This window comes from Vicugna pacos, chromosome 12 (assembly GCF_048564905.1).
Source record: "Vicugna pacos chromosome 12, VicPac4, whole genome shotgun sequence".
NCBI classification, from domain to species: domain Eukaryota; kingdom Metazoa; phylum Chordata; class Mammalia; order Artiodactyla; family Camelidae; genus Vicugna; species Vicugna pacos.
The window spans coordinates 38,303,050-38,314,996 of NC_132998.1; the positions used below are offsets into that span (position 1 = coordinate 38,303,050).

At 35.4% G+C, this 11,947-nt stretch overlaps 1 protein-coding gene across 1 annotated transcript; it reads left to right on the forward strand.

Annotated features, from left to right (window-relative positions):
- The first annotated feature begins 4,451 nt into the window (after window positions 1-4,451).
- LUM (lumican) lies at window positions 4,452-11,712 on the forward strand. The gene is made up of 3 exons (XM_006197893.4): window positions 4,452-4,656; window positions 7,046-7,931; window positions 10,876-11,712. The coding sequence occupies exons 2-3, from the start codon at window positions 7,067-7,069 to the stop codon at window positions 11,028-11,030; spliced, it is 1,020 nt and encodes a 339-aa protein (XP_006197955.1). The 5' UTR covers window positions 4,452-4,656; window positions 7,046-7,066; the 3' UTR covers window positions 11,031-11,712.
- The last annotated feature ends 235 nt before the right edge of the window (window positions 11,713-11,947 follow it).

The window sequence follows — 11,947 nt, forward strand, 5'->3', positions numbered from 1 at the left end:
AAATGCTAAAATTATGAATGGTATTAATATTGATGCGGGGGAAGAAAAAAATTAGAATCAGATCCTTTACTACCTGATTTGAAAACATAAACCACCTATTAAAACAGTGTTTTGATTTAAAATATGCCTGTTGACATACAAATGGCCAGAAGGCACATGAAAAAAAATTGCTCAATACCACTAATTATCAAAGAAATGAAAATCAAAACTACAATGAGGCATCACCTCACACTGGTCAGAATGGCCATTATTCAAAAGTCCATAAATAATAAATGCTGGAGATGGTGTGGAGAAAAGGGAACCCTCCTACACTGTTGGTGGGAATGTAGTTTGGTGCAGCCATTTATGGAAAACAGTATGGAGATTCCTTAAAAACCTAAAAATAGACTTACTATATGATCCAGCAATCCCACTCCTGGGCATATATCTGGAGGAAATTCTAATTCAAAAAGACACACAGACCCCAATGTTCATAGCAGCACTATGTCCAATAGCCAAGACATGGAAGCAACCTAAGTGTCCATTGACAGATGACTGGATAAAGAAGTTGTGGTATATTTATATAGTGGACTACTACTCAGCCATAAAAATAATAAAATAATGCCATTTGTAGCAACATGGATGGACCTGGAGATTGTCATACTAAGTGAAGTAAGTCAGAAAGAGAAGGGAAAATATCATATGATATCACTTATATGTGGAATCTAGAAAAATGACACAAATGAACTTATTTACAAAATGGAGACAGACTCACAGTCAGAGAAAACAAACTTATGGTTACCAGAGTGGGAGAAGGGGTAGGGAGGGATAAATTGGGAGTTTGGGATTCACAGATACTAACTACTATATATAAAATAGATCAACAACAAGGTCCTACTTCTGTATAGCACAGGAACTATATTCAATACCTTGTAATAGCCTATAATGAAAAAGAATATGAAAAGAAATATGAATATATACGTACAACTGAATCACTATGCTATACCCCAGACACTAACACAACATTGTAAATCAGCTATACTTCAATTAAAAATAAATAAGTAAATAAGTAAATAAATAAATAAATAAAATGTGTCCATTGAGATAAGCACAATAGACAGATTCAGTACAGCCAATTTGAAAAATAAAATTCCATTGCATGTGACAGCACTTTGCAAAGTATAAGAGAAAGCAAAGTTTCATTGTAATATTAAAAAATAACAACTACATTATAATTATAGTAGAACTTAATACAGTTAATTAAAATGACATTATAAAACAACATTTAATGATATAGAAAAGTATTCACAACTTACTGTTACGTGAAAACAATTACAAAACTATAAGCATAATGTTCTCATATTTTTTGTGAGAACCAGCATGTCTGTTGTGTGTGTGGTTGCATACTCACACCCTAAGACAAGACACCAAAAGATGGTTATCTCTGGGCTAGAATATTAATTTTCACTTTTCCCCCTGTAAGTATTCTCCAAATGTGCTAAAATTCTTGTTTTCCCCTGCATATTCTAAATATGCTAAAACAAACAACCTTTATGACACTTATACTAAAAACAGAGTCGAGTTTGAAACCCCAATGTATAAAATGGTAAGAACAGAACTTTCTCCTTTACCAGCAGAAAATTGTCATTATATTTACCCTATTCTATGCTCTCAGATGACTTCCCTTATCCACATAGATAGATGCACAGTCATATATCACTACATACACAGAGCACAGGGAAACATGGAACACCATTCATCACCACAAAGGGAAAACAATGTTGCGCTTTGTTTGGATGGAGTACTGGTAACACATTAGCTTTAACTCTTCAGATGAGAAGAAAAGACCTGTTGCAGAACTTGGGGAATTGGTTTCATAGAACCCATTAATTAGATGATCTCTGAGATTCATTCCAAATCTGTGGTTCTGTGACTCCATGAATAATAACTAAAATAGCTATAAAATAGTAAGCATTTAAATGCATTAATCACATATTATGCCAAGCCCTACACCAGTGGCTTTATACACGTTTCCTTTAATGCTCATAAGTTTTCCTATGGAAATCATCACACCCATTGTTAAAGATGACATTAAAGTTATCAAGATTACATAATTTTTTCATTTTCACTTCTAGTAGGTTGCTTGAGAAAGTCTCTAATCTGTATCTCTCTTTCCACAAAGTCTGGGCTGTTTACTACTTTCCAACTACTACTTCTCTGTCATACTTTTACAGAATGGTTGACAGAGGGAACAGTCAAGTTGCGGTGAGCCTGAGGGCTCTGAGAAGTCCTGGGTTGGATTCAGAACCAGGAGGGTGAAATAGAATGTCCCTCACTATCTTTGCTGGTTTCAGGTAACAGAGGGAATCCAGTTGGTGGGCTGAGGGGAAAACTTAAGTCATTTTAACACAGATTCTGATGAAATCTCCATGACCCATTACCACAAAGGACCTGATCTCCACTCATCAGGATGGAAAGATCAGATCTCACCCAGAAAGTCTAAAATTGCCTGTGGAAGTGTGCGTAACTTTGAATATGTAATGCACAAAGAAACTACTGCTCAGCTAATTTTTTTTCATTTTAAAACTATTACCAAGTTAATTCAGCTTTTTCTCAACAAATAATAATAGTGCCTATAAAATATTTTAAACTGATTGAATTAACTAACTTGTCTCAGCGCCATCCTATCCAACCTTTTTCCAATGAGTGAAGATGCTCATGATTTTGTTCTTCCATTTACTTGTTAGGTGACTTTTAGCAAATTATTTAGACTTTCTGAGTCTCCATTTTTACGTCTTTGAAAATGTGATAATAATATCTATACGGATTTTAAAGCACAAAATTTAAATTTAGAAGTATGTGAAAATTCTGAGGGAAAAAGCATGGAAAAAAGTAGATACATCATAAATATTAATTTAATTTCTTTCTAATGGCCAAAGAAATATGCTTTAAAATACACAACATTATCCAATTTTTGGTCTCACGGAACTAATTTTATAGAAAAAAAGTATACATGGACAGTATCAGTTTCGCAAAAAGCTCAGTCCAATTTAATAAATTTAAACTCTATTGCAGGCACCACATTTATTGCTTCATAAAGAAAAATCCTTGGAGTAACTAACTGGAATTTTTCAAATGAAATCTCAGATTATAGAATTTGACACACTTAAAGTTAATGCTTAGAATTGTTTTAACTATCTTCTGACAATGAATCACCTCATTATGTGTGATGGGTCTGTCTGTCTTTTTTTTTTTTCTTGATTTCTTGTAAGTTTATTCACGTCCTCTATTATTAAACTGAAGCCTTTCTAAAATTTTCTTTAAATATTACGCTATGAATCACCTTACAGTTTTATGAATTACTTTCAAGAAGATTATCTTTTGTTTTTTAACAGTTCTCTGACAAAAATGAGGCATTTATTCTAATATTAATTTTTCAGATAAATGCATTAGTAGTCATAGAGTTAAATGACTTTCAACCAGTCTCCTAGCTAAAAAGTAACATATTTAAATTATTTTAAAAGGGAAAAATCTTACCATGTGGCAACTTAAAAGTAGCTGATTTAAGAGTTCTTATAAACATGAGGAAATGAAAATTTTGGGGAAAAATCCTACAAATAAAGCTGATACAATCACAAAATGGAATAGACAAGGAATTGAGCAGATCTCTCGTTTTCTAGAAGCATGCATCAGGAAATGATAAGGAAAGATATATCAAACCAGGCCTTTGGGAGATTACAATTAAGCATAACTTGTACATTTGGAAAAAAATATTGCTAGCATGCAATGACAGAGTGAAAAATTATTACTTTGTGATATTTTTAGTATACATTTTTTTCATGTTCTTTTATGCTTTTTGGCAGTAAGCTATAGAATACTATCCCCAAGTGAGGTTTTGGATGAATTCCTAAATTAAATCCACAAAATAAGAAACAGGCAGAATATTACTGATTGGTTCCAGACCTGAATAGCATAAAACGAGTCTGCTTAACATAAGCAAACTGGAAATGTTGATATTTATCATTTGTATCAGAGGATACATGAAACATTTTAATATTTTAGAAACTAACGTGTTTCCCTCTTGACCAAAAATTTAGTTCGTCCAAGTAAATCAATATAGATTTCAAGGGTAATGAGCAAAGAAGGATTCAACTCCTCTGAGTCTGCTCACTTGCATTTTCCGGAAATTGTTCATTCTCTTTATGGTTTATGAGACCTTTAGATGGACATGGTATTTGGCTGAGAGAATTGCATTTAATTGTTGCCACAGCTATGGAAGGAGAGGGCTTTGTAAGAGAAATGTTCTCACTGTAGATGTCTCACTTGCAGCAGAACTCCAGTTCTGGTTAAAAGCTATGGTATTTGGGCTAGTTAAGCACGTATCTCTCTCTCTTATTCCATAGGGACTGAGCTGGGCTGTCCTTGCTCACCAAGTCCACCTGCACTTCGTTAGAGAGTAGCATGTTCCATGCCACACCACAAGAACCCCACAATGACATAACTCCATTCAGAGACTGGCGTGACTGGGCTGGGTTTCCCTCCCCCCCCTCAGCTCTTGTATCACTAAGAATCTGGCAGCCAGTTTCGTCCTGACAGAGTTTACAGCATATATTGGTGGATTCTTGTCCATAGTGCATCTGCTTTAAGAATTAACGAAAGCAGTGTCAAGACAGTAAGGTAAGCGCTGTTTTAACTATAGCACTGGGGATGCTGACTGTTTGGGACAGTGTTTATTGTAACAGGGACAGGAAAAATTCCAGAGCTATTCAACAGCAAATCCACAATTCTGAGCATTTACTTTCACATTTTGCTTAATGTACTTTCCATGATTTATGGATTTGGATAAATTTTATACAGTATTTACTGCATTGCTTAGCAAAGGAAGTTATAAAAAGTTTCATTGTTGGAATGACAACACTAGACACAGTGAAAAAGTATGGCATTTAAAATGTTTGCTATCTTATGCTATGTAGCTATTTGTGTTAGTATTATTACAAGCTAACTTTGGAGCAAAGAAAGGCCATTTTAATCAATATTCAAAATATTTTGCAACAAGTATGTTGTTATCTTTTGTTACAATTTGCCATTAACATTTTGTGTTGTTATAAAATGTGAGCTAAAGGATTTAGACATTTATGAATTTTTTATGTCTATTTTGTTAATTTAATAGATTTGGGTTTTGGATGTATGTCTTAAGAAACAGAAACATGTTTTAAAAAAAACTCTGGGAAACATGATTTACTTTTTGAGGAAAAAAAAAGCATTTCCTTCATAGCCACAGGTATTTGAAAAGACTTAGGAAAAGTAAAGTGTGTTTTTGCTTCATAGTGGAGTCATTATACAGTTACAAACTCTCCTTGAATTCAGAGTCCTTGTTTTCACTGTGCCAAAAAATATGGAAGCATTTTTCATTACTAGTCAATACTCACATTATAGTTACCATGTCTATTTTGGTGTATACTGAATTAAAATAAGGTGGAAGCTTATTAATGAAGCAAGACAAATCCTTACAACATTAACATACTGTAACTTATGAAGGATTTTATAATTATGTTAGCACTCTGTAATTGTTCTCATGGCTAAGTCCTGTCAACTAAATTAAATGACTCCATCATAATATTAGGGAATAATTTACTAAGACTCTGGCTACGTGTTACATTACATCAGTCATCAGAGTGATTCTGACCTTTTGAGTGTTTCATCTGCTAGAATAAAGTGCCTTATAATTTCAAGCTAAAGCAAAGCAAAGATGTTTAAAATTCCTGAGAGTAGAAAATCCTGCTATCCCACGTTACCTAGACCCAAAAGCTTGTACCATGTTTCTCACTGGAAGAGATCTGATTTTATGGTATCTATTGGAATGTTATTTCTGCTTCACATTCACGATTTACCTCCCAGGGTTACCAACTTCTCAGCTGTAACCCTTCATTCTACAAAAGCCCAACTCTGATATCCTGTTTCCCTTTACCTAAACTGCTGACCCTCTGCTTCAAGCAATTGAGTATGTACTTCATTGAACCCCACCTTAGAAACAAGTTCCTATGAGAAGATCACTGTTACAAAGTGTTTTTAAATTACCTTCTCAATTTTATCCTTTCCTACATGGCTCTTAGTCATTGTTTAATACAGACTTTCCTCAATTTCCACATCTCTCCCACTTCCACTCTGTGAGAGAACTAAAATCCAGATAAATGAATCCTGCCTTCTTAAATTTTAACATGAAGAAAGTAGACAACTTGTGAGTTATTGAGAGAAAGGAAAACTTTCATTCAAAATTTTGAAAAGAATGTCATTCTCTACCAGTGGAATTTTTTCTCAGAGTAAACATTTTAAGAATTTGTTACATTTCCTTGATTAAAAAACATTAGCTTTACTAACACTAATATATTAAATGTTAATTTTGGAACACGGTTTTGTTTAAAAGTATAGCATGTCACACAAAAGTTGAAATAATACTTACACCCCCACCAGGAATTCTGTTTCCCTTCCTCTAAATCAACAATAAAGACATCTTCAAAGGAACGTGCCCCCCCGCCCCGACCTTCCCCACCACACACACATAAGAACAGCTTTCCTCCAGACAAAATCACAGACTGCCCATGTTCCCGGTTAGGATCTTTCTAATGAGACATTTTAATGATGTTGAATAGCAGGGTAGAAGGTACAGTTTACAACTGTCTTCTCATATTTGTTTCTTCTGGTTGAAGGGTGTTCTGCAGCAATGTTCTAACATGGTGGTTAATAGGCATGTCCCAGAAACCTCTTGGGAAAGATATTTAATTAAGGACCTAGAGAGGTTGACTGCAACAACCTCTCTGGCTGGCTCGCCCAGAAGGGGGCGCCTGTGTATACAGTCTGCCCTGGAACCTGGTCACCTCTTCATACGTTGCAAGCGTACATCCTTATCTTAATACTTAAACGCAAATTAAAAAGACATCATTAGTGCACTTAAAAAAGCATGAGAAAATAATAAGATACACATTTGCTAATGTACTGTTTTTCTTCTCAATTATATTTTTTCCTGAAAGTATGCTATTTTGTAATAACACATTTCCACTTTATTTAGGAGTCAAAACATTTGCCAAAAATGAATCTAGGTGTGTTTACTCTCCTCTTGGCATTAGTTGGTGGTGCCAATGGCTACTACTATGATGATTACGATTTCCCCCTATCGATATATGGGAGGTCATCACCAAACTGTGCACCAGAATGTAACTGCCCTGAAAGCTATCCATCTGCCATGTATTGCGATGAGCTGAAACTGAAAAGCGTGCCAATGGTGCCTCCTGGGATCAAGTACCTTTACCTTCGGAATAACCAGATTGACCATATTGATGACAAGGCCTTTGAAAATGTAACTGATCTGCAGTGGCTCATTCTGGATCATAACCTTCTAGAAAATTCCAAGATAAAAGGAAGAGTTTTCTCTAAACTGAAACAACTGAAGAAGCTGCATATAAATTACAACAATCTGACAGAGTCTGTGGGCCCCCTTCCCAAGTCTCTGGTGGACCTGCAGCTCACAAACAACAAGATCTCGAAGCTTGGCTCCCTCGATGGACTGGTTAACCTGACCTTCATCCACCTTCAGCACAATCAGTTGAAAGAGGATACTGTTTCAGCTGCCTTTAAAGGTCTTAAGGGACTCGAGTACCTTGATCTGAGCTTCAATCAGATGACCAAACTGCCTTCTGGTCTCCCAGTATCTCTTCTAACTCTCTACTTAGACAACAACAAGATCAGCAACATCCCTGATGAGTACTTCAAGCGTTTTAATGGGCTGCAGTATCTGCGTTTGTCTCATAACGAACTGGCTGATAGTGGGATACCTGGAAATTCTTTCAATTTATCATCCCTGCTGGAGCTGGACCTCTCCTATAATAAGCTTAAAAATATACCGACTGTCAATGAAAACCTCGAAAACTACTACCTGGAGGTCAATGAACTTGAAAGTAAGTAGAAAGCTGTGCCTCTCTTTGAATGATGTGTCTTCAAGGTTTTAAATGCCTAAGTTGTGCAACACAAATATGGCATCTGGCTCCATTTTTTAAAAAATGAAAATGTCAACAACGTATTTCTCTGGAATGTAGAAGAATTCCAGTTCAGTTACTCATCCCATATATGGCTTTTCTTTGGAGTGTTCAGATAAGAAACCATTAACCTCACAGAATTTAAATATTCACTTTTTCAAATTTAATATTCTGGGCTAATTAATCCTTCTGTGTTATCTCTTGATGTTTATCTGTTATTATTTGCCTCCTCCATGACTTTGATTTATGTTCTACATTTATTTATTGGCAAGATCTAGCTGAGGGAGAAAACAAGTCCAGAAAAGGCACAGTTAGCAGTAGCTTTTACATCTCTCTCCTGCTTGTCCCCAGAGCAGCCCAAGTACATGGTCTTCTCTGCCATCTTTACCTGGGACTCACCATGTTACTCTGCTATCATGACCATCATCTGTTTCTGTTATCCCTGTTGTGGTGTGTGTGGTCTTCATGGTGTTCTTATGAGGACTGTAAGGAAGACTCAGGAGGAATATGATAAGGGTTCGGAATATTTTCATAGTAGTATCACAAAGTCCCTTTTCTTATATACAACCTTTTACCTCATTTGATTTTCCCACAGTTTTTCCCTCCTTTCTCTTGCTGCCATAGTTTATTTTTCATTCACCTCTGGGTGGGAGTTTGACCTGAACCACTTGGGCTGTTTATACACTCTTCTGGTCTTCTGGGAAATTTTTCAATTTAAATTCTACGGGGATTCAGATGGGAAATTGACACTTACCATTCCCTACTCTTTAACAGAAGTTGGCAGAAAAGAAAAACCTATAATTCACAAAGTTTTTAAGATGGAACATCAGGTGGAAAATACCAATTCATCCATAGACAATTTTATCTGCAAAGTAATCTATTGAAATTGTACATCTTTGTACCATGAAAATTGATTCCCTTGTTGTATGGGGTAAGAACATTGACACTTTATCAGAAAAGCTTCAGTGTGCCTTATTAACATGATACGCTGTAATTCTGCAACAGCTTCATGTAACCCCTAGTAGGGCTGGAGTGTTCTCATGAAGGAGACCGTGACTGCCATCTCTGAAATGCTACCCGTTCTTTCTTGTATTTGAAAAGCTTACTTGTCGTACAGTACATGGCCAAGCTATCAGAGCTAAACCCTTACAGTTGTTTCCAGGAGAAAATTCACTATGTGGCAATATATGGTTCCACATTATAAACATTTGTGGTTAAGAGGAAGGATGCTCGGACAGGCCAAAATGCTAATGGGATTTAAGATGTTCAAAGGCTGAAGAAATCCATTAGACTTGGTGGGTGGAGGTTAGTCACAGGAGCAAGACTATCTCCTACTCTGAGACAAAAAAAAAAAATGGGAGAGATACAGATGCAGGAGCATTTGAGAGGGAAAGACCTGTTTTTTCATTGCATTAGTAAAAACATAATGAGCCAGTGTAAGAGGTAAGATAGGTGGTCTATGGGAGAAATGCCAACAGCCACTCAGTGCCAGGCGGAGACTGAAACCACAGCGCCCAACACATACAGCCATATGAAAATGAGTAGTTACATTCACTTCTTCCATCTCCTTGACATTCAGTTATCCACATTTCAGGGACTCTTGCCCTTTCACTTTGCATGTGAGTCTTCACCTTAGTTTATTTTGCTGCATAATAATTATGCACACCAACTGCCCACATTATCTTAAGATAAAAAGAGCCCCTTAATGTTTCTCTAATATTAGAAAGTATACGGCAAAAAAACTTTCTCATATTTCAAACTTGCAACTTTTAGCATTAGCCTAATCACAAATGTTCTTAATGTAAGGCAATTTGTAAAACAGAAAAAATCAAAAGGGCACCAATAATTATTTAGTACATAATATGTGCTAGCAGTGTTGTGAAGTATTTTTTACATACCTTAATGAATGTAATTCATGCTGCACAGTGTGATAGATATATTTACTTCTAACAAGAAGATCAGATAAACGTTCCAGATGGTAAATGGCAGAGGTAGGAAGCTAAAACAGACCTAATCCATGTTTTCTCCATTGTTCCATACTTTCTCAGAGGTAGGTATCAAATGCAAGATCCCTGGAATATGACTGATGAGTTATTTAAGACAACATTTTAGAGGAAATAACTGCAGTGTGTTTGGGCTTCCACTAGAGTCATTGTTGCTAGAGTCTGAGAATGAAAGAGGTTAAAATAACAAGATAAAGGGCCAGATGAGGTTCATCGGAAATCGACTTGGGCACCCGTAGGCAGTTTCCACGCACATACATAGATTATGCACTCTACTGACAGTCTTTGTGTCCATTAAAAACTAAATCAGTTTTTCATTTGTGGCAGCTTTTTGACCACAAAAGAAAAGGACATGGGCTGAGATGGTGGGCATCCCACGATCTGCGTTTTGCTTTGGAGTTTATAATCTTGTCATGAAGTGTGGTTGTTGGAAAATTCTTCAGAGGTCGTCTATTCTAAGATGCAGAAGCCTAGGGTGCTTACACTGGTGAGCTTGTTTATACAACAGCACTAATCTTAGATTTCTTCAGGCTAGACTGTTTGAAAACAATGCTTAGATAATATGACACACTCACTGAATGTCTTTCTGAAATCAAGTCTTTTTAAATCAAGAACTTAAATATATTCCGTTTGAAAAATTCTGTTAAGTTTCCTGACCTATCATAGGTATTCTGTACTAAATATTGCTGGGCTATGTGGTAGTCTGAAATACTCCTTTAGTAGTTCCAAGTTCAAAGATACATCAAATGAGTGAGATGGCATTCTAATAGATAAAATTAGAGATCTGAACTTTTTTTAAATGATTTTTTTCAAACTCATGTACTAAAAAAAATGATTGAAGTTTTTCATTCTTTAATTTCCAGAGTTTGAAGTAAAAAGCTTCTGTAAGATCCTGGGACCATTATCCTACTCCAAGATCAAACACTTACGCCTGGACGGCAATCGCCTCACCCACACCAGTCTGCCTCCTGATATGTACGAATGTCTACGCGTGGCCAACGAAATCACTGTGAATTAGTATCTACTAATTCCAGTTATGTTGAGGTATATCCTCGAACAGCATTTTATGGTTATGTTTATTTGTGTGTCAGTTTTATAGTATTCATTTTGTTGTTGTTGTTTATTCCTTGAATTTCAAATTCTGAGGGAAAATGTTTTGTAAACATTTGACTACTTTTATAAAAGGAAAGATGAAAGGCAGGCCTATTTCATCACAAGCACAGACACATACACACATATAGAAAACAAACTTAATGCTTTCTTTGTAAATTTAGTGTTTTCTACATCCTTACTGTCAAATGATGTGCAAAGCTTTTTACTGGTTTCATGGAAGTCAGCCAAGTTTTTTCATTCCTAAACTTTAATTTAATGTGCCAAAAAGCATGGTTACATACATATGGATGTTTCCTGTCTTAAAACAAATTATCTCAAGGTTCAAATTTTAATGTTCAAATTTGTTTAGCTGAAAAATAGGTGGTAAATTTCCAGACCAATGATTTTGCAAACTACTAGACAAAATTCATGAAGCCATATACACTTAAAGCTGTATTTTTAGTGTCACGAATTTAATATACTTACCTAGTGAAACTCTTCTTTTCTAGAATTATTTTTTTCATTCTAAGTCATGTGTATGTTTCTTTTTGATTATTTGCATGTTATGTTTAACAAGCTAATACCAAAATAAAACATAGCAAATGGCATCACTGTGTTTGACTTCTTGTGAAATTCGTCTCTCTCATGTTAAAAAGCAGATAAAATAATAGATTAGAACTCAAAAATATCTCTAGTCTGAAATAATTTTACTAATGTTAAATAGAATTTTTCACTAAATAGTCTGCTTCTAGCATCCACTTGTAAAGTTGTAAAAACTTTTAAAGTTTTTAAAGATATCTTACAATATGTACTTAAAAGTGTGCAGATCCCCATTGTGTCCTG